The sequence below is a fragment of the Nymphalis io genome, chromosome Z (genome assembly GCF_905147045.1).
Source record: "Nymphalis io chromosome Z, ilAglIoxx1.1, whole genome shotgun sequence".
NCBI lineage: Eukaryota > Metazoa > Arthropoda > Insecta > Lepidoptera > Nymphalidae > Nymphalis > Nymphalis io.
The window spans coordinates 145833-170760 of record NC_065918.1 but is presented as its reverse complement, the minus strand read 5'-3'; the positions used below and the strand labels follow the sequence as shown (position 1 = coordinate 170760).

The 24928-nt window shown below is 35.5% G+C and overlaps 1 protein-coding gene across 1 annotated transcript in view; it reads left to right on the top strand.

Moving 5' to 3' along the window:
* The window catches only part of LOC126780189 (alpha-mannosidase 2), a 91799-nt gene that overhangs the window by 56236 nt on the left and 10635 nt on the right, over positions 1-24928 (top strand). Inside the window, exons 3-4 of the mRNA XM_050504434.1 lie at positions 15214-15290; positions 16311-16394. Coding sequence (XP_050360391.1) covers positions 15214-15290; positions 16311-16394 — 161 coding nt within the window. The remainder of the gene's footprint in view (positions 1-15213; positions 15291-16310; positions 16395-24928) is intronic.

The window sequence follows — 24928 nt, the reverse complement described above, 5'->3', positions numbered from 1 at the left end:
TGACGTGAGGCTTTTGAGTTTTAGTGACGAACAAATCATCGTGAGGAAAACTGCATGTGATAAACTGAGAAGTGAGCACAGTTGTCGAAAGAGTTATAAACCTTCCCCTTATCTGATGAGGGCGGCTATGCCCAGCAGTCGGACGGACATATACAAACTCTTGATATATACCAAGTAATTGATTTAAAACTTAGGCTGCGTGGAGTAAGTATTCGTTGATTCTCGTGTATTTATTAAACAGATGATATCATGTTAAAATCTGTAATTTCAATTAGAAGAACATTATTACAACAAAACAGTAAATAAAAGTAATGAAGGTCTGACGTTATATAACCTTAGATTTTTAATAAGTTTTACGTAAAAATATATGTATGTACGTGTGTGTATGTATGTGTGTGTATGTACGTATGTGTATGTACGTGTGTGTATGTATGTGTGTGTATGTACGTGTGTGTATGTACGTGTGTGTATGTACGTGTGTGTATGTACGTGTGTGTATGTACGTGTGTGTATGTACGTGTGTGTATGTACGTGTGTGTATGTACGTGTGTGTATGTACGTGTGTGTATGTACGTGTGTGTATGTACGTGTGTGTATGTACGTGTGTGTATGTACGTGTGTGTATGTACGTGTGTGTATGTACGTGTGTGTATGTAGGTGTGTGTATGTACGTGTGTGTATGTACGTGTGTGTATGTACGTGTGTGTATGTATGTGTGTGTATGTACGTGTGTGTATGTACGTGTGTGTATGTACGTGTGTGTATGATTACAGAACAACAAAATATTGCATCAAAGATAAAGTTTATAAAAATATAAATACTTTTCATTGGTTTTAAAATTATATTTGATCGTATTTATAATAGTAGTAAAATTACAGTTGGGTTAAATTGGGGTAGAATATCTATAAAATACATACGTGAAGCAAAAACTGTGTACTCCTTTTAACGACAATTAGGAAGATGTAAATTAAAATGTTATTTTTGTACTAAAATAATCTTTAAATGATTATACATATGTGAAAAAATTATGATTATATCATGTAAACTTTTTTTTTATAAGCATCAATTTGGGCGCTCTCGTATAATTCTTGCCCCGTCCGAGTTTTGACTGTGACGTCATTTCGCCCAATCGTTATTGCGGGCGACTCTTTTGCGATACGCGCGTTGATAATTTCGTATTTATTTTAACCCTCTTTGTGATTTGACGCCCCAATAAGTTCTTTCACTTATAATAATATTAGAACGATTATTAATATATTATATTATGCTAAAATAAGAGCAGTATTTTCACGTGGACTAACAAATAATCTACCGAAAGTCGATCTTATGATTGCGGATTCACAATCAACAAATCGACAAATCATGCGAAATATATTAGTGAGCTTTTTATTATTGTTTATTTTAATATCTTGTTAATGCAGATTGATCATAACTGTGATCGGCATTAAGTCCGTACGTACTCTTCATGTAGAGATACAAGTGCTTTCCGCTTTCGATAGAAGATAATATCGATATAGAATATGATATACATTTCCTATATTTTACATACACAATTCGGGGTGCGATAGTTACGATAAAAAGCCACGGCTTATTATCGTAAATTTGCTTGTGAGGAGCGTGAAAATAAAATTAACAATCTCGAATTTGAAGGATGCAAACATACTATGGCATTAGTCACATAGCAATGTGAGGAGCCTACTTGTAATGAAATAAACAGTTACTGGAAGAAACCTTTTTTATGTAACAGGGGGCAAACCAGCCTCACCTGATGGAAAGTGATTACCACTGTCCAAAGACACCTGCAATACCGAAGTACTTGCAGGTGCGTTACCAGCCTTTAAGGAATGAGTAGGCTTATTTTTTGAAGGTTTCTATGTCAGAATGGTTCGAAAAAGTCGCCGAGAAATATCGTAGTGGATTTCCAGACATCGAGATGGTATGGATGGAATTTAGAATTTAGAAGCGATGTCCGGTGGTGAAATTTAGCGCCTGGGATTAATCTAAAAATTTCCTCAGAGCATAAAAGATGCGATAGGAGGTGAAAAGTGCCATCTCTCCCGCCCAGAAATGAGAGCAGTACTCCATGTGGGGCTGAATTTTCGCCTTGTAGAATTTGAGGCGATGAGCTGACGTGAAGTACTGTCTTACCTTGTTGAGCAAACAACGCTTCTAGAGGCTAATTTGGCTTCACCTTCCAATAGACCACGGACCCTAACGTCTCGATACTGGATTTGGCAGCGAGGTGGTATTCTCAAAATGAGGGTATATGATAAAAGGTGACATTTTAGAAGTCATAGCGCAAACTTGTATCGTATTGGGGTTGAGTGATTCATTCATTCATTCATCGTATTGATGGTCCGATCTGGCAAAATTGGTGATCCAGTTGCATTATTTCCTGGGAAGCCCAATCAAAGGCACAACACTATCGGTATTCAACGTATCAAGGCCGTATTACGAACATTGTGAATTATGTTTATATTAAACGAATACCTATAACTAGCTTTAAAAAAATAATTATTTGATCCTTAAACTAAAAACTTATAAATACGACAAATTTTACTACTAAGGTACTTAGGACTACTACTAAGGTACTACATTAAAATGCTCATCACGAAAATATCTACTTGTTTATGTTGGTTTATTAGTAGTTGTTGTTTACTAATATATATATAGAAAAGGTATTTTATCCGAGTCCTATTTGTTGAATTAGTCTGTCCTTGCTCACTCGCGGTATATGCTATGGTACTGTGTAATAAATGTATGAAAGTTTTTTTTTTTTATATATACTAACCGAAATATAAATAAAATCAAGAATAACGCGAAAATACAGGGGAAATTGTGTATATGTATATCCAGGAAAGAATTTAAGAACTCGTAACTTTAAAAAATTGTAAAAAAATCATTTCTGCAGATGGCGTAAAGATTCTGTCGCCAGTATTTTAAATATGATTTTTTGCGATCATAAAAAAAATATGCTCATATTCCTAATTGCGTGGACGGAGAAGCATGAAATTTTGCACAGTTATAGTTTAGATGGAGGAGAAGTGCAGAATATTTTTTTTATTTTTGTTTAATATGCATAATGCGTTTTCAAAACGCTGGATTGTACTATGTATGGAGTCAATGTAAACGGCGAGTACATCTCACACCTTCGATTTGCCGACGATATCGTCATCATAGCAGAGTCGCTGGAACAACTCACCGTAATGCTGCGTAGCCTAGGCGAGTCTTCCCGGTGTGTCGGTCTCGGAATGAACTTGGACAAGACCAAGGTCATGTTCAATAGGCATGTCGTGCCGGGACCGATATACGTCGAGGGGAAACCTCTCGAAGTTGTTAGTAAATATACCTACCTAGGACAGATAATACAAGTCGGTAGGAACAACTTCGAGAAGGAAGCCGATCGAAGAATTCGCTTCGGATGGGCAGCATTTGGCAACCTTCGTCAAGTCCTCAAGTCGTCTATACCGCAATGTTTGAAGACGAAAGTCTTCAACCAATGCGTCTTACCTGCCATGACATACGGTGCCGAAACGTGGACACTAACTGCGAGACTAGTCCACAAATTCAAAGTCGCTCAGCGTGCTATGGAGCGAGCTATGCTCGGAGTATCTTTGAAGGATAAGATCAGAAATGAGATTATCCGGAAAAGAACCGGAGTCACCGACATAGCTTGCAAAATTAGCAGGCTGAAGTGGCAGTGGGCTGGTCACGTATGTCGTAGGACCGATGGCCGTTGGAGCAGACGAGTCCTAGAGTGGAGACCGCGAATCGGCAAGCGCAGCGTAGGGCGCCCTCCAGCCAGGTGGACCGACGACCTTAAGAAGGTGGCGGGCACCAACTGGATGCGGAAGGCGGAGGACAGGGAGCTTTGGCGCACCTTGGGAGAGGCCTATGTTCAGCAGTGGACAACGATTGGCTGTTGATTGATTGATTGCATAATGAATACCTTTAATTAATAAAATAAAACAATACACGCACTGCCATTCATTTGAGTATTGTGTGTACGCATACATATACACATTCATCCTTTTGGTAATGGTTATAGCCTTTGGTCAAATTGAAAAGTAATGTACGCTTTTCCTTATGATATATCCCATAATGTGTCTAATAGATATTTGTGCGTTGTATACTATATTTATTTTGCTATTTCTCTAAAAATTTATTAAAAGTTTCCCTTCACTCTCAAAATTAATAAATTATTATCTGCAGGAACCGCACGCGCACTGTTTGAGGCAGTTGTTAAAATCAAAAAGTTTTGTTAACAATATCGTGTTTTCAGTGGTTTTTGTGTAGTTTTGTATAAAAACTAATATTGTGTGAATCTTTATGATTTCATCTTATATCTTTCATAACAGTCTCAAGGCGAAGTGTGAGTAAGGACAGTTAACTCAGTGACAATTAATACGTGAATAGTACATACATACATAGGTGTATAAACAAAGCCTTTTATTTTTAGTCTTTTACCAATTATAACAATAATACATGGTTTTAAAAGTGAGTGCTGTAAATATTAACGTGGTATTTAACATCATAAAACTTTAAATTTAATGTTGTCGCAAAATCGTGTATCGCGGGCTAATGTCAAAAGTTTTAAAACGGCGGATAAAAATTCAAACGTTTTACCTACCGAATTTGTTTATAAACAACGAAATAAATAACAATTTAACAAAGAAAAAGTGGCAACTACATTTCGAGCTATATTTATTAGTCACTGGCCTAAATAAGGTGAGAAAAGAGAAAAATCGCAATTTTATTACACTCGATTGGTGGTTAATGTTTCAAAAAATTCAATTAATTCGTAATTTTTCATTTATAAATTTAATAAGTATTTTGCCCCGATAAAATAAGAAAAGTAAGGACGTGCATTTTTCATAAGAAAACAGTGAATAACGTTTGTTTTTAATCGCCTTATTTTTTATTTCAATAAAACATATAATTCTTTTTAATTTGTCTATATTTTTTGGATTTTTTTTTAATGTTACATAATATGTTGTAAAAAAGGGTATTTTTATTTTTAGATTGATGATTATTCTTTTAATAATCATCAGTGTGCTTACTGTGAATCCCTGTAGTTTCACTTAATATAATTTTATAGTGACTTAAATGGCTTGAAGACAAATTTATAACATGAATAATAATTACACATATTCATACACAATTTTATCTAAATCTAGGGTTTTTATATAAGCAAAATAGGAGGTCCTCCGACTCCGAAACTTATATAAATTTTAAAATCAATGTCAGCGATTTTGATATTACAATTTATATATAGGTGCATATTATTAACATAATAAACGACGTTTGTGGTATTTCCTTTTGGGGCTAAAATACTAATACTTGCAGAACTCACTCTGCAGCATGCAACATAAAAACTATCCATGTGATAACAGTTCTCACTAATATCAGTGCCGGCCATGTTTAACATGTTCATGGCAATAGGACTTTTGATTGTCATGGGGAAGCACACTTTAAGAGGGCCCTTGTTTTTCATTATATTCATAAATGATATTACAAATATCATGAAAAATTGTCGGGTTTATCTGTTTGCAGACAATTTAAAAATAGCAAAAGTTATAAAAAAAGAATCTGATATAGCTGTTCTTCAAGATAATCTAGATAGACTAGTCCAATGGTGTAGAATTAATCACATGGTGCTCAATCCAAGCAAATGTAATTTTACAAAATTTACCAGAAAAAGAATCCATTGTTAAGTTCATATAATATTTCGGGCAAACATTTAAAAGAAACTGATTGTATTCGAGACCTGGTTGTAATATCTGACAATCAGCTAAGATTTGATATGCACATCAATTCAATTGTAACAGGTTCTTTTAAACTACTTGGCTTTATCTTAAGACAGTCTACGAATTTCAAAAAGTCATCAACAATCCTACAATTGTAGAATAGCTCGATACGAAGTAAACTTGAATATTGTTGTCAAGTATGGTCCCCCGCTTACAAGAACCATATTGAGAGAATAGAACGTGTTCAAAAGAGACTCGTTAAACATTTGGTATTTCGTTTTAAAGCTTCAAATCAGCTAGAGTCCTACAAAGGCAAACTAGATTTTTTTTAAATGAAGCCACTGGAGATTCGAAGATCTCTACTAGGCATGAAGTTGTATCTTTATAAAGTATTTAATGAAAAAATCGATGACGATAGACTGCTGAGTAGATTTAATATTAATGTTCCTAGAAGACCTCGCAACCCATGTCCGTTCTTTAAAATTGACCGCACTCGAACGAAACTTGGACATAATGCTCCAATATCGCGTATGGTGTGTTCTCCTGTAATCGGTTGTGCATAGTCAGTTTTAAGTTAATACAGAAAGTGTTTTAAATGTGTGTTATGTACAACTGTTGGAGATCCAAATAAATAAATAAACTAATTACTTCAAATTCGAATTATATATTCTCATTGATGGTAATCTTGGAATGAAAACTACCTCTCCTCGAGCACATCCTAAAATAAATCTGTAGGAATTGAGGGTCATGTTGAGGTAAAGCTTCGAGACTATCAATTAAGTGGTGCATATGGAATTAATGTAATAAGTTCACTAAGTGAAGTTGGTATAAAGAAAGTATTACTTGCTCCTAACTAGATGTTGATATTAAGACATTGTGTATTTTGCATTTCGTTATTTGCACTCAGAAGTATGTGAATGAAGTTTTTAAGCAAATATTATGTACATACGAGCGTTCTAACACTTCAAAACAAAACTTTGTTTCATTTTTGTACTAATGTTACAACCCTATTTTTAAAAATTCAACTCCAAACGGCGGGTGCGTTTTGGATTGAATTTCTAAAAACGACGAAATACGTATGCTTTTTATATTATTCTCAGAAGCTTTAATATAATATATTATTCTTCTTACAACAAAAATGATGGAATCCCCATACAAAATTTGAACCCCTATTTTACCTTCTTAGGGAGTAAATTTTCAAAAACACTAAAATACATATTAGTTTATTTATAAGCAGAAGCTTGTATATAAAATTTTATGCATTCTTACTTAAAAAATGACTGGTTTCCATACAATCTTTCATCCCTTATTTTAACCAGTTAGGGGTCGAATTTCGAGAAATCTTTCGTTTTCGTTTCGGCAACTTGCAAATAGCCATATTAATTAACTTTAAAATAGATAGTTAATTTGAAATCACAGACAGAGATTTAGAACCAACTTCAACAAAACAGCTAGTTATGCTAATATTACGAAGTTTACAGACACAATTATAATAAATACAGATGAGAAACGTGTAATTCATAATCCAATGTTACAGCTCAATAAATATTGACAAGTTAATATAATCATCAATCAGTTGTCAATATTCGGCGCGTTTGTACAGACTGTATGCTCGCTCGCAAGACTTGTTAGCGACCGACACCTTGTGGATACACGGCGCACACAACTACACATATCTACATAGACGAACGCAACACGGTCACCCTCACACGGGGATGGCGCGCTCACGACGTTTGTAATAATTCAGATTAGAATAAGTGCACAGTTTCCTATGATCGCGGGACGACGTCGTGTCATTTGCCCGTAGGCGATACTGCTACGCCGCGCGTGATAACTTTATGTTTGCATGTTAAATATTATTTTACTGTAAATTTACTACTCCGTGAATAAATATCACTAACAAGGCTGGTGAAACGTTAAATAAAGTTTGAGTGCCCGATAAAATTAAAATCCTCGTGCGACGGCCTATGTGAATGTCTAACTTAGATCGAACAGGCTGACTAATTAAAGACACAAGTATAGACTCCGAGGCTGGCGAGGTATCGATAATGTTTGGGGATGGCTTACACATTTTTACGACGCTTTTGCCTATGAACAGATATTTACTTACTTTTTCGTTTCCATTTTAGAGTAAATTAAAACATCGTGGCAATATTTAATCTCATTTTGAGAGCTTATAAAATTTCAGAAAATTATACAATTTCCTAGATTATGAGAGAGAGGGAAGAGTAATATAATTTAAAAGATTTGCAAAACAGAAAACCCTTTGCAAATAGATAGATAGTTCCAATATAGAGCTGCCTCTATAAGAGTATAAATTACATACTCTGAGCAGATCCTACTGCACCAGTAGAGCATTTTGTAATTTGACGATTGAGCGCAGACCGTCCCAAACAAAGTACGTTATAGTTCTAACCAAATATTTCTTCCACGGGTTAGGGTACGTAGGTAGTTAAATGATGACGTATAAGCAATGTTGTTCAATATCGAAGTTTCAGTTCAGGAGCATTTTAAATTGATTTACCTCATGCCCAAAACCAGTACGACGTTTACGTCAGCTCCAACCGGCAGAAACACGCTTACAATTTACAATTTCTCCAAAGTTCTCATATTTGTCGTCACATGTAGTAGCTAGACAGCTTCAGTTTATAAATATAATATTTACCGGAATAAAATGTATTTATTCATATTTATTTGCACAAATTATGTAAAATTAGACAATGTCAAAAGGTTTTCAATGAACTCTAGCTGAACACAAAATATATTTTGTGTTGCACATATTGTTATGCTCTCTTTGTCTTATTATGTTATGTTTTCTTTGTCTTATTTGCATGATATATCATGCAAATTATATCTTGTTATAACAAGAGAGAGAGAGAAAAAATGATATGAATGCAACTCGAGGAGAAAACTGAATTAGGGAAAAAATGAGTGTACTCATAGAGAGCATAACAATATGTGCTGCAGTGAGATATAGAGCATTATTCTTCAGGAGCTCCTGAATCATTTAAAAAACAATACAGACTATTTCAGATTCATGGGTAACGTTGTCGGATATATGTGGAAAACAACGTATACTTTACATTTACAAATGTATCGACGGGACGATTTAATAGCGCCTTTATATAGTAGACATGTGTCCTATACACTACATATACAACAGTTTTAGTTTGTATTAATAACGATATTTGGTGGGTTTTATATTAATAAATCTGCTGAAGTCAGTTAAAGACACTTTTTAAAAAATAGACAAAATAGACAAAATTAGCGTACTAACAAATTAGTAATTCAGGGATTCTAACTCTAGCGATTACATTGCTTGATCTCTTAATGTTTCTGGGCTTGGCTTCGATTTCCTTAACATTGCACAAATACAACACCTATGCGTAGCCGAGACCCGGCTTGTGCATTTTAACTAATAGCTGCATTTGATTTAGACTCGAGGCCCCGGGTACTTCTTACATTTGTTTTACAGCTTTGACTAATGGTAAATCGTTTTGTGGATTTCTAATGTATACAGTGAAGGGTCTCGTTGTATGTCTGTGTACAAATCGTTCCGATTAATCGTGACATTTTAAGCCAAAACTAACTAATCATGAAAATATTGTTCGACAAACTGCTAAAATCGGCTGAACAGAGCGTTGAATATATAATACTACCATGTGAGCACAGCGCGACTACTGAATATGTTAAATACGCCATTTTACTTGCATGTACTATTTGGATAAGTTTATATAAATGAATAAATAAAAAAGGGCTGAACAGATGATGCAAAAATGGTTTGTGAATGATATTTTATACACTAGGTCGGTACCTATTGTACATAGGTAAGTATGCGTGATAATTTTGATTGATGATCATGAAAAAGTGCAATTCACAAATCCGGGATATACAAAACCTTCTTGTATAAAAGAGTGTCCGTCAATCTGAAGTGTTTAAAAAAAATGTTTTTTTGCGAATTATTAAATCACGTGACTGCGACTCATCTGAATATTAGCCTACAGCCGTACCTCGAATAACATCATATCGTGTGCAAGTGTGATCGTTCTACAAACTTTCGCTAATTGAATTGTAGTAGCTGGCTGCCGATCGGCGGCGCTTTGAGTAATGTAACATGTCTCGGTTTAAAACAAGTCTCTACTCAACTAATGTAAATACACTTCGCTTTGCTTAACTATGTTAAAGCTGTCCCAAAGCCGGTATCGGCGATTAACATACATCTTGTACTTGTTTACATTGTTGCTCTTGTTCTGATATTTACAAACCAACAAATAATACATGCTAACGATCCAAAATGCAGCGACAATTCTTGAAATTCTCTACATAGCAGATTATAAATGTATGTACACAGATATTTGCAGATTAAATAATTAAGAGAAGACAAAAGTAGGATATCGCTTCCGGCGCATGCCCGCGAGGGTAGCAACTACCAACACATCCTGTATCAATACAAACAGCACGTCCCGGCTAAATCGCTTCTATTATTTCCTCATTATTTCCAATAAATTGTCGCTGTAACTAATGTTATGTTAAGCGCTCATTACCATAAATTAAAAATAATAGATTTACGAATTTGTTGGTTTGTTTGTTCAAATTTGTTCTCGAAGGCGTCTATCGGTCCACAATTTCTCACCAGTTTCACAAGTAGCTTCAGAGCATGCAGCGGTCATACTCCGGTAATCTCGACTCGGTTGTTCGTTCTACTGAGTGAAGGAAGGGGAAATAAAAGTCTCTGCACCTGCTGTGACACCTAACGGATTCCGAGTGACAATTAGAGAGCTTCCGTTAAATGAAAGAGGAAATGAAAAATCTCATCCCTTACTACAAGAACTTTAGTAGCTGTGGCTGCTCCCTCATCTTTAATTTGCTGTCGCCGATACCAAACTACGTGGTGGGACGTCCAGAAAAAAGATGACTGTAATGACATTGGTTGTACTGAACAAAAGATTTGCTATGTCGTGTAAAACTGCTTCGCTAGAAAGTGAAATTGGCTGCTCTCTGCGAAATATATGACGATGAAAAGGTGGCAATATGATGGCAGTTATATTTTTTTTTAAAAGTTCTTCGGCCAGTTCGGCGTCGCGGTGGCTGGTTGTTGGATTTGCGTTTAAGAACCGTTTTGTTAAGGAACTGCAAGAATATTCGCTGTATACCTCGAATCTCGTTACCATACTACGTCTAAACGAGAATAATTATATTAATGTATCGACAATAAGACTTTTATTGCTTTATGAGGATTTTATACTTTCATGAGATACTACATCTTCAATCCCAAAGAGTCGACTTTAAAGTTGGGCGAAACTTATAGTATACGAAGTTGCTTGGCTTAAAGATTAGATGGAGTCTTCAATATGAACAGCCATGGATAGTGAATGCTTAGCTTTTGTGCTCAATTTCAACGAACACAGTGTTCAGACTTCCTGCCAAGTTCAAAAATAAATAAATAAAGACCGTTGCCATTTACTGAGATCATATACGCTGTTATCTTATGTTCTGTAGAATCCTCATGTTGTTGTTTGTCAGATCGGCCTAGAGATCAGTTTTACGAAGACATAAGTGATGGTTTGGACATTCAAGGTCATGAGAAATGGAACATAAAAATTTGCGGACAACTCGAATAGAGCATTGCTCTGGAAATTGGAGTCTACTATTTTAAGAGGCGACGGCGCTCTGGCCTTGATGCCAAGTGCGATCAATTGACTTGCGGCAGACTAATTCTAAGGTCAGCGCAGTTGCATGCATACATGAACTTAAAGTGCGAACACTTTTACTAATAAGATTGACCACATAAATAAGCCACACGCAAGTAAGTACATATGAAGATGACAGTAACGGAGATAAATGCAGTCACCGACTATATCCCGTCAGCTATAAGCGACCGGGTCATTATCGTCGTCATTATTTTCGGTGAAATGTGCTTTTAATTAAATACATAGTCTTTCATTTCTTGTATGCATATATTTTTTTTTTTATAGAGTAGGAAGGTGGACGAGTATATGGGCCACCTGATGGTAAGTGGTCACCAAATGCCCTTAGACATTGGCATTGTAAGAAATGTCAACCATCGCTTATAGCCAATGCGCCACCAACCTTGGGAACTAAGATTTTATGTCCCTTGTGCCTGTAATTACACTGGCTCACTCACCCTTCAAACCGGAACACAACAATATCAAGTATTGCTGTTTTGCGGTAGAATATCTGATGAGTGGGTGGTACCTACCCAGACGAGCTTGCACAAAGCCCTACCACCAGTAAATACGATATTATATTACGACTCGTATCGAATCAGCGCAGGCGTTCGCGTGGACAAATAAAATTAATCAACTCTTCACGCGAGTAAAAGTCCGAGCGGCACAACCAGCCTCATAATATCAAAAACTAGCTATGCTGATTTCAGCTGATTTCAGGCTGAAATCTTATGATTACTGCAATAAATAATAGCAGTTTCAGAGTTTATCGACTACAAACAAACAAATCTTTCCTCTTTATATTATTATTAGAGACTTACCGCAGTGATGCGTAATGTAGTGTCAAGTTTAGTTTTTCGATATATTTATAATCATTCCAAACACCCATATTGTCATTAGTTATGTAATTATCTACACTTAAATACTAATTAACTACACTTAAATAATCATATCATCCAATTAACAGCATGTTATTTTAGCAGCATTATAGGAGAAGACATTGTCTTGAGAAAAAAGTCAAAGCGTATGAGTAAAGTCAAAATATTTTCACTTCACTGATCATTAAAACATTTAAGTGTATGATTTGATAAACTAGTTGTCTTCTTCTTTGACTTTGTGTCAAATCAATAATGGCAGAAATAGATCAATCAGTGTTTAACTAAACAGCCGCTGAGCCACGTTTATAAGTAAAGCTGTAAGTGTTTATATTTAGTTACTTGTTCGTGTATTACTTATACTTGACACTAAACAATATGCAGTGATGGCATAACTCTCAAATATATAAGTGATCTATCACGCTGGAAGCGCTGTTCGGCGCAATGATGGGCTTATAATGTGATCAATAAAGATTTTGAATACATTACGGAGTTAGTAATGTGTCGTTGAGTCCAATGTTAGATCACAATCAGAAAACAGATCTATTTGAGCTAGATGACAAGTCATTCACAGTACAGATGCCCGTGGCTTAAAAGATAGGGCGTAAAACTGGCCTCGCGTGTCCTATTTCAGACAGCCCTGAGGAGAACGGGAGCTGGGATGGCCTCGCGCTGCCGTACGCACTAGCGAGGAGTGCGGGGGGGGGCGAGATTACCTTCGCCCCCTGAGAAGTGCTCCGCCGAGCCACGAGCCGAAACAAAGCACGGGAGAGGCTGCGGATGCGTTATATCAACACGATCCCGCAGCCTCTCCGATCCGTGCTGAGGACGGCCATCGCAGTGGGTAAGAATCCCTCATAACCCAGTTCCATCCCCATGGGACTCGGGTACCTTTGCGCAGGTTTCCACTGCGAGAAAAAAAAAGATCACAAGTAATTACCCGTCTAACATAGGCTAGTATTGTATAGCGTGATAAATCGAATGGATTACGAGTTCAATAATTAATTAATAGCTAATTGAGATCATGAAGATCGCTTCACTTTGATGTTCCGACATACGTGGTCTATTTGTGCACCGCTACGTCAGTTCGATAGGATAGAACAGAGTAGATACGAACAACTATGTGACAGAATCGTCGAATTAAAACGTAAGAAAACGAATGCGCATGCTTAATAGTCTAGTAATAGAGTAACTTGGTACCCCTTTGTACCCCTTTTTACGACAATTACGTGGTCGGAGAGGAATGAAATTTAGCACTGTTAAACTTTATAAGGAAAAGGAGTGTCGAAAGTAAAATTTTTGTATAATATGCATTAGAAATATGTTATATTAATAAAATAAAACATTACTCACACTACCATTAATTTGAGTATTGTGTGTGCACATACACATCCATCCTTTTAGTAATGGTAAGTGTTTAACTTAAAATTTAAATAAATTATGGCTGAATTACAACGACAGGGCGAACACTAGTAACAATAAGAAGTTATTGAACACTACACACTGAACATGTCTTATGTATATTACACTGGAATCTTTGATTGTAAACTTAATAATTAAGAGATAATTTCGACGAGGTGTTTTCGAAATTGTAACGGTAAACATCAAGATCATTAAACTTCTTTGGTAGTGCATTATGTTCTGAAGTACATCTGTATTTAAAGGGATTTAATAAGGGCTTTTAGCGTTGCAGCACTTACGAGTAATACTTAGTAGACCTGCGATCGATTTCCGGCGATGTTGCACTCTCATTCGTCTAGATTTTTAATCGAACATATCGTTCATAGTTAAATGTCTTTTATATAAAATATAGTCTATTGTTCTCAAAGACAACAGTTGTTTATTACAAAGTGTACATTTTCTCAGTAGCAGCTAGTGGAATATTTTATCTTGTTCTGGGAATGCTTCCTCCGTACCTACTATTGTAAATAGAATGGCCACTAAACAACGCAATGTTATTTCATATTACATTCTATAGCAATTTTATTATATACAATATATTAGATACAGCTATCGTGCTTAATAATCTAATATTATAAGCTGAATAGCCTGTTTGGTTGATCCCGCTAATTTCAGGAACGACTGGTTCGAATTGAATAATTCTTTTAGTGTTGGATAGCCCATTATATCGAAGAAGGCTAATATTTAAAGCCCGGCGGCTTATTTTTTTATAATGCGTCTTAAAGTTTTAAAGTTTTTTTTTAGTATATATATATATATTTATATATTATATTATATTATATTATATTATATTATATTATATTATATTATATTATATTATATTATATTATATTATATAATTAACTCTTTCTAGTTTCCAAATAATAAAATGTGTAGGTAAATAATACACTAAGCCTCGTACAGTTCGCTCGCCATATCCGTGATTCGCTAACACCGCGGCACATTTCTCACTTTTTGCGTTATTTCATCAGTCCTAACTTATAAACGAACGATACAATTCGAATAATTTAAAGAGTAATTTACATAATCGACCTTGATGTTGCAAGAGATTTAATATCATTATCGAATATCATCATCGTTTCTTCCCGTGTTTTATTGACTATTTATTTATGAAATAGCCATTAATAATAATAAATTGAATAATAATAAATGAATATATACCATTTACCATTTAAACTTTAGCCAGACCGGAAAATGGGTCACCTCATAGGAAGTGGTCACCACCGCCCATAAACATTAGCGATGTAAAAACCATATCAACCATTGCTTACATCGCCAATGTGCCACCAACCTTGGGAACTAAGATTTTAAGTTTTGTAGCTAAACTTTATGGATATTCCTAACCCAAAACCAGTAAAGAGTATAAAAACACAATTGTCTCGGCTCCCTTTTTCGCACGCCACTATTTACACCGTAATAATTTTTTATTTTCTTTTGTTTCAGCGAATACTTTGAACACAAATGAAAACATGAAGGAGTTGCAGTATGTTCGTGATTCTCACCGAGCACTGCAGGAGCAGGTGAGCTCTATAATCATTATTAGTAGGTATTGCTTAGAGCAATGAGAACATTTCACTTCATTAACTTTAACAGTCATTAGGTAATGTCGGGTGACATTTTTGGCGTATCTACATATTTCACATTGAACATTTTTAATTGAATGCAGATTATACTCAATTAATTCATACTTTATTTAATCATAGAAATGAGTTTTTCTGTAAAGCTTCTTAATTGGAGACGCGGATATGTTATTAGCTGTACTTAATTTTTATTATTAACTACTTATACTTATTCAATGAAAATTACATTTTAATAACTTGATGTTATATTGGTTTCGATAGAAGCATTCAATTGAAAACCGCATTAATTCTAGAGCAAAGTAATATTTGTCGTGGGCCGGGCGCGCGGCGCGCCGGGTGGCGGCATTGTGGTCAGACAGTAGCGCTGATAGCTTTTTGTTTGGTCGCATCACGGAAACTTTACATTCAAACTGATTTAAAAATCGACGCGGTGATATTGCACTATCGGAAATTCTTGGAGATTTACGGATGCTTAGCGAAGACGTTATTATATTTTATTTAAGTATTTTTTAAAGAATTTGGAATTTTAGTGACTGCAATGTACATCGATGCTCGACATATTCTATTATGAAGCTTACGGAGAACTCGTAGACATTCTTTACGTTGTCACTATATGAATATTTAATATTAAGCTTGCAGGAATGAGATCGTATCTTAAGAAGCGGTATAATAATATTTTTATTTTCATGCCACTTGCTCTTACCTCATTTATTTGTCGGAGCATTCCTCTTTAGCCGTTGTCACATCCTCAGTTACTTCCTTCTTGCTTATGTCATCCGTCACACATTCCGTTCATCTTCTTTTCGGTCTTTCTCTTTCCTTATAGCTACATCGGTTCATGTTCATACAGCCGCCTAACATGAATTGGTCCCTTAATTTTTTAGATTTATCTTGTTGCCGTGTGATCATTATCTACTTCTTATAAAAGTTAGTATTTACATCATCGGTCATTGTCGGCAGCCCTTCACCGACCAATGCCCACTGGTCCGCGAGAGCGCTGCCGATATCGATACCACGACTATTTACCCGTCTTTCGACTTCCAGGTAAGTCACATCATTATATCGTTTATTTCGATAAGTAACGTAGGAATATTAACAAAATCGTTAGTAAACTAGTTGCATGGCGAGCTCGTCAACCCGCCGGCGGCGTCGTAGCCGTCATTAGAGTAGGTGATGGAACTCTGATGGTAAAACTGAATGTTGGTTTTATATGCCTCTTATACACACAGATAAACTTACTTTGCCTGAAATTGTAGCGCTATTTTATAAGATTGATTTCGCAAAAACACTTAAGTTCAATAGCGGTATTAAAGCTAAATTTTCTTTTGTTTATCGACTAATAAAAATTTTAATTATTGGAATTAACAAGGACAGGAAGCTAGACGCTGCATTGTTGCGTTACAGCGCTTCAAAGATTGTAAAAAGGGTACTTAATCTCTCAGGCTCGTGTCTACTCCAGCGCCTGATGTTCGGTTTATCCATATATGTTGGCTTTATTCGTAAACTTACTTATTTGAAGAATAAAGAAATAGAAAAAAATGTCCTACTAAGTACGTAATTTTCTCATGGTTCTAGTAACATTTGTATCATTATATCCTGCTACAAGTAAATGAGCAGTGTGAACGGCTGACAGATGGTCGACTGGTGGTAGGGCTTTGTGCAAGCCCGTCTGGGTAGGTACCACCCACTCATCAGATATTCTACCGCAAAACAGCAATACTTGATATTGTTGTGTTCCGGTTTGAAGGGTGAGTGAGCCAGTGTAATTACAGGCACAAGGGACATAAAATCTTAGTTCCCAAGGTTGGTGGCGCATTGGCTATAAGCGATGGTTGAGATTTCTTACAATGCCAATGTCTAAGGGCGTTTGGTGACCACTTACCATCAGGTGGCCCATATGCTCGTCCACCTTCCTATTCTATAAAAAAAATAAAAAAAATCAAGAGCTGGCTATCGATCTTATCTAGAACCCTCACTGAAGGCTGATTAATGTCATACGGACCGACTTATAAAACTAGAAGTTCGTTACGTATTTAGTAAAAAATATAGTCAATATCCACAAATGTCACACACACATCGCATTAACATTATGTACATTTTATGACATCGACACACAGCAGTCTTTCCTCGTAACTTGTCGTAGCTTTGAGTCCTCTTAGCTTACTATGGATAGAGTACCATACCACGGTAAATAAACAATAGTGAAGGATTTATTTCGTTACAATATATGAAACGTTGTAAATGTAGTATCACAATACAGGCAATTATTTTAAGTTTTAAATGACCCCGTAAAACAATACCTGCAATAATAGCCGACGTGTGCACCGTGAAGCTTTAATTGAAGTCTTTTATGTATGAAAATGACGCCGACCGATAGTCGCTTGCGAGGCTCAGGATTTCATTATCTTTTCAATCAGTGCACAGCTAGTGGAGGTGATGGCGAGCAATTACGTTAAAGCTGACAAATATTCTAAACTGTTGCAGAGTTGCCGCCTGTACAACCTTTTACCCATTTTATAAAGAAGTATATATTTTTAAAACTACACAATCGCTGAAATATAATAAACCATTAATTGTTTTTCAGACGAGTATAATACATAACTAGTACGTAATGGTACTCGCGTGAGAATTTAAGTTATTCCATTAATACGAGTCACGCCCGTCGGGACAGTTCCCGGCTCAAGGATTGGATAATATGGAATTGTGAAATTATGTGAAACGTTCTGTATTAAATCCTACATTAAATTTTTGCTCACTCCACTTGTATGAGATTTATATCGAGTATCGGTAAGTCGCATCGTACACGGACACAAGTGCGTTCTCTTTCCGCGTCACTGTCGCCCTCCATACAACGCCCTTCGAGTATTTGTAACGAGAAATGGTTTTGAGTGAGACAACTTTTATGGTTGCAATAGCAAAAAGCATATAATGTCCGAATAATAGCCTTTCGATTATTCTGACATTATTTGCTAGTTATTTGTGCCATCGATATTCTTACAATTAAAAATATTTTAATGTAATATAAATAAAATATAAGATGTGTATCTCGTTTAAAAGCTTTATTAAAAATCCGAGGCTGTCCATCGCGACATGCATCTTCAAGGATATTTATCTTTGTAGCAATGGAGAAAAGTTTGAACATGTGCTCGTCCCTCAGTCAGAACTTCAAAGTAATCTAATCAAAGTAAAAAAAATTAAAATCCTGCCTCTGATCTGCGATGTACTCGTATTATTGTGTGTATATAATAATGTATAACAACCACGACATACGGTGTACACAATGTAACAATATCTTCCGTAATGTTTTTTTTTTAATTTTGTATTCAAATTCGTATCAATGATGTGAAAAAAAAATTCTTCGTGTACGTGAAAGGTATTGTGTTAACGTTAGATTGATTTGATAAAACGTCACGATGACGATCACCTATCAAAGTAGTGAAACATGATCACACATAATCAGTCGTAGGAACTTTAAACTTTACGGAAAACCGCTTTGGTCAGATTTCAACGAAATTCCACACAAGCACTTCTCTAATCAAATATTTAGGCTTGAATTATATTAAGTGACATGATAAAGCGGTGCTAATGCAACTCTCATTAACCTAATCAATCGTGGTCGGAACGGGGAGCAAAAGGGGTAGCGGGGTCGGGGTGGAATTATCAGAAATGGAATACGTTACCGAACACCTGTGCTTGTACAATAAATAAACACTGCAGTTTTAGCAACAACTTCTAGACTGTGAAGCGTTACATCGTTTGAAATGTATTTTTACCCTGAAGTCCTGGATACAGGAAGTCTTTCGCTAAGTGGAACCTTTTATTCGTTGTTAAGTCGCGTTGTATGTAACATTGTTAAAGTCTAGGACTTTAACAATGTTACATCTTCCAAATAAGGAAATAATCCTGCGAGAATTTTTATATCTACAAAACAAGATCAAACTTTTGATGATATTTTCTTTTTTAATGTGTTATGAAACGACTTGCTAATAGTAGAATATATATGTTTGAAAAATCCTAATCAAAACCACTAACACAGATTTAATAATCTCGTGTGTCGTGATGACATTATTTACATAAATAAGTTTTATTCGCTCTTTTTTCCCCTATCCTGCTACATATAAATTCACATATAGAGATAATAAACATTTTGCAGACAGAAATATTCTTCATATTCCTGCTCCAAATTGAAAAATCAAAGCAATAAAACTCTATTTATTTATTTGTATTATATTATCAAGAAAATAATGTTACGCTTTGAGATAGATCAAAAAAGTATCCTTCTGTGAAAATGTCGAGGTTTGTTAACTGTTGTGTTCAGTATTCAAAATGACAATTATGTTTAGTCGAAATCTAAAAAATACTAAACTACTTAAATAAACGAACACATTCAGTTTTTGTTGAGTTCTAAGTTTAATTAATGTTTTGTTTTTTGCAGATTGCTTCGGCATATGACCGTCGTACGTTATGTAAATCTAAAAGGGTTCGGCTAGCGCTCAATCTAAATTTTAATTTATTTTGTTATATATTTTTATATCGCCATGAACAGTTCTGTCTATCCGCAATGTCATTCTGTGTTAATTGCTACAGTCCAGATAGAACTATAGTCACAGGAATGCGAATCCCTCCAAAGCCGATTTCGGTTTTTCGGACTCCTAGAATTACTAGAAAAATTGATTTTACTATTGCCAGCAATTCGATAGTATACTGGAACACATTGTTTCGTGTAAAAACATAATTTTATATTTGTGCAAATTTCGATGTGCTGATTTAACAAAACGAAATCTTTCTACGCGAACTTGAAACAAATTAAAAACAAAATGTCACATGGATGAACGACGTATCCTTATATAAATTTAGCTCTCAAGACATTTTTTTCTGTCTTAGGTAAGTGATAGGTGACACTGATTGGCGACTGTCGGTATAAATATCAACTATCTCAATATGCCTTTTTGTCTCATTACGAAAGTGCAGAAAATAAATATAACTAACAATATCGTACAATCGACATATGTAAAGTTAGCGCTAAACCACGAACCCGAAAGTAATAGTGTCAATAGTTTTAAAAAATATTTAAATGTTCTCTAGTTCGTCTACAAACGCCGATACATATATATATGAGCACTCGTAGGATACGAACTTAAACGGAGAGTGCTTTATCAATAACTGCTCAAGTCCTTCGACAGCGTCTGTTGCTAGTGGTGACAAATGAGTTCTCCGCCTAACTTTGAAGATAAGGACAATTAACTATTGGCCAAACTCTCACCGACATTAACTCTGTTTTCGATTGATTGATTTCATTATCGAAGTAATTGCTTATTCAATCTACCTTATGCAACTGTCGTGACCACAACAACAGTGTACCAACGAGCTTATATGGTGATGGATGCATAGGCCAGGAGCTCCTCGACAAGTTGTAGTTTAAAAAGAAACTAAACACTTGGTTTAACTCTTGTTTACCGAGAGCATACCAGGAAGTGAACGCGTTTGATATCTACTCGAAAATATTTTACAAATACATATATAGGAAACAGTCCATTAAAAATCTTCGTCTGTAGCAACAACGTTTACGGTTGTATGGTCTCACTGTATAAACTCCGATATGTGAATCCTTAAGTACCACTTTAACGATAATCTCTTGAACATTTATGTTTTTTCATATATTAGTTTTGATCTCGGTTCTCGAACGTCACTTTCCAATCAAAGGAATTAATTTTTATTGCAATGGAAGCGATAACTCAAGAATATTAAATAAATATATCTATCATAATTATGACATTGGTCCGACTTTTAAAAAGATTGTTCTAAATTCTCTAAGTGATTAAAATAAATGTAACAATTGTAATTCGAAATACGTAGTCGAGAGTCAAAAGCTTGGCTTTAACATTCCATTCGACTTTGATTTACATATACATATATTAAAAGTCTATACCGCAATGTTTGAAGACGAAAGTCTTCAACCAATGCGTCTTACCTGCCATGACATACGGTGCCGAAACGTGGACACTAACTGCGGGACTAGTCCACAAATTCAAAGTCGCTCAGCGTGCTATGGAGCGAGCTATGCTCGGAGTATCTTTGAAGGATAAGATCAGAAATGAGATTATCCGGAAAAGAACCGGAGTCACCGACATAGCTTGCAAAATTAGCAGGCTGAAGTGGCAGTGGGCTGGTCACGTATGTCGTAGGACCGATGGCCGTTGGAGCAGACGAGTCCTAGAGTGGAGACCGCGAATCGGCAAGCGCAGCGTAGGGCGCCCTCCAGCCAGGTGGACCGACGACCTTAAGAAGGTGGCGGGCACCAACTGGATGCGGAAGGCGGAGGACAGGGAGCTTTGGCGCACCTTGGGAGAGGCCTATGTTCAGCAGTGGACAACGATTGGCTGTTGATTGATTGATTGATTGATTGATATTAAAAGTAGCCGAAAATCAACAAAACTACCAACACAATAAGTAAACCATTAAGACGTAATCCCGTTTCTCACATTCTCCATAAAGTAAAATCCACAATTGTTAGCATTGTGTCATTAGACCATCAAATTAAATCGGCTAATTATTGAGGACAACCCGTAATAGCGTTCGCATATCCGATGCAACCACAAACGCCTATCGGATTGTGGGCGACAACCAGCAGCCCGCACTCGCCACCGCGATATCACGCCTGCGTCGTATATCTATTTCGCATACTTTTACTAATAACTATCAAGCTGTGTCGTACTCTTTAAGTCTTTAAATCTTTTAGGGAACAGTCGAGTTCTAAAAATGTCCAACGAAATGACTCTTTCTGTTTTTGACGGACCATCTGAAGTTAAGGAGTGCTTTATTGATTAGATTGATGATGGTGATTATTAAATACTTGCTAGCTAGACTGTTCAACAAAATCGCTTCTCGCTTTACCCGCGACTTATCGCCATCATGATTGATTTCTTCTACAAGAAACCACTGATCAATTCGACCTTTGTATGCGTTTTACGATTCAAGTCAGATGACATCTCTACTAACACTCTTTCTACAACTATACGCGTAAGGTAACTCGGCTCGTCGTCTTTCATCTTTGTCTACGAAAACTAAACGTTAGCACGTAAATTCACGTTAGATTCTTAACATTTCCATTCAAGTATATAATGAATGTTTAATTTTATATATTTATTGCATGTACTTTCTCATTATCTCATACGTTATTCAGACTTTACCGTTAGATCACTATCTAGCAAGCGTAAATTATTTTGAAAATGAAACTAGCTGTTTTAGATGGAAGTTCTTATTTAGTAAATAAATCTAGTTATACGCAGCACAGTAACACGACAACTGTAACATAACATAACATGTGCAGTAGCAGTAGCACTGAGTACTGCTTTTCTAAACGGCTTATGCTAAACGTCCAAGAGATTCATTATGGTTGAAACAAGTCTATTAGTCATTGTGTGTATTTTTGTTGATAAATGTATTACAAACGATAACGACTTCGATAATTGTGCTTCGATGAAAGCATAGGAGATTGGCTACAATATTATGATAGAATTTTGTGCAATTTCAAACAACAACATAGAAATAATCAAACAAGATTTTCTTTGCCGTCACAACAAAATAAGTATTATTACAACGTTAAAAATCTAAAAAGAAGAAACTAATGTTAGTAGTATATATATAACATAATATAGTATATAGTTTGTATTAAGATAAAATTATTTTAATAGAGTCGCCGATGGAGACGTCGTCGTGTCCCAGCACCACTGATTTTATGCTTCCTTTTGGTTTTATGAATATGCATTCGCTTCACGAGATCTTATCAAGTTAATCATCTCTGTGATTTGTGGCGTCTCTCGACGAAGTAAACTAATATCGACGTAATATTTAAATAACAAAACTTAGATTAACTTTGTGGCAACATATTCCAATCAAGTTTCGGACGAGTTCAAAGAGCGACATAAATTACGTTTAAAATAAATCTAGATTTGAAATAATAATCTTAATCGTACTACAAATAGTCGATGAAAGATATCTTCTAATCTCAACACTGAAAACAGCACTTTACAATCTCAAATGATTGAACTAAATAGCAAGATAAATCAACTTGAACAACAAGCCAGAGACTGCAACGTTGAGGTACAATGTATCTCGGAAAACAAAAATGAGAAAATTCTTGCAATCATCCAAAAAATGGCCTCAGTAATCTTATGAGATTGACTTGCCAGAAGAGAACGTACTAAACTTCCACAGAGTTGCTAAGGTGGATAAACAATCCCAACGTCCAAGATTAAGAGATGACTTCCTAGCATCAGTGAAACGCTAGAACAAGAAAAATCCACGGGAAAAGTTAAACACATTTGATTTGGGATTTACAGGTGAAAAAAAACCTTTTTATATATTGGAACACCTGTCTCTGAAAAACAAAAAGCTACATGCCGCCACCAGACTGGTGGCTAAAGAGAAGAAATACGAATTCGTGTGGCTCAGAAATGGTCGAATATTTGTCCGGAAGAATAATGAATCGTCAGCATTATGAATAAAGACTACAGAAACTTTAAATAGCTTAAAGTAGTATTTTAGTATTTGTTTAAAAAAAAATTGTTAATTTTTTATTATCTATCAATCAATCAATCAGTATTTTATTATCTATGCATGTATTTAAATTGTTACTATATAAAATACGCGTTAGAAGTTTTTTATCAAAATGTGCGAGGTCTCAGGACCAAAACAGAGGCAATTTATACAGCGGCGTTATGTCATGACTATGATATAATAATACTTACTGAAACATGGTTATCACCTTTCTTGATAACCAAGCCAGCCAGGTGGACCGATGACCTTAAAAAGGTGGCTGGCACCAACTGGATGCGGAAGGCGGAGGACAGGAAACTTTGGCGCCCCTTGGAGAGGCTTATGTTTAGCAGTGGACAATGATTGGCTGTTGATTGATTGAAACATGGTTAAACAATACGGTTTTTGATAATGAAATATTTGATAATCGTTACATTTTATACAGACGAGATCGCAGTTCATGCCCACTTTCTAACCATAAAAGAGACGGCGGTGGGGTAGCTATAGCTGTTAACAAAAAATTTGAGTCCATAAGAAAATATGATTGGGAATCAAAATGTGAGGATTTATGAATATCAATTAAAATAAATAAAAGTAAAGTTATATATATCTGCGGTATTTATGTCCCGCCACCTGTAACAGAAGATTACTTAAAATGCCTATTTAAAATGTTAACTACGTTTGTAATAATAAAATTAATCCTAACTCTCCTACGCTCATTATGGGAGATTTAAATTTACCTAGTATAACTTGGGTAATGAACATTGACGGCGACGACTTCATACCCGATCGACATAGTAACAACATAGATAGTATTTTTCTGGAAAACATTGCTTTTAATAATTTCAAGCAATATAATTATATTACGAACGTTTATGATCGTATCTTAGACCTAGTTATGTCTAATGGTCAAAATTTTATAAAAGTTCATAAGTCACCAAATGCCTTGGTTTCAATAGATAGCCATCACCCACCGTTGAAAATTACATTAAAAATTACGAAGGACCACTTTATAAAACCTTCTCGTAGTCTGCCTAAAT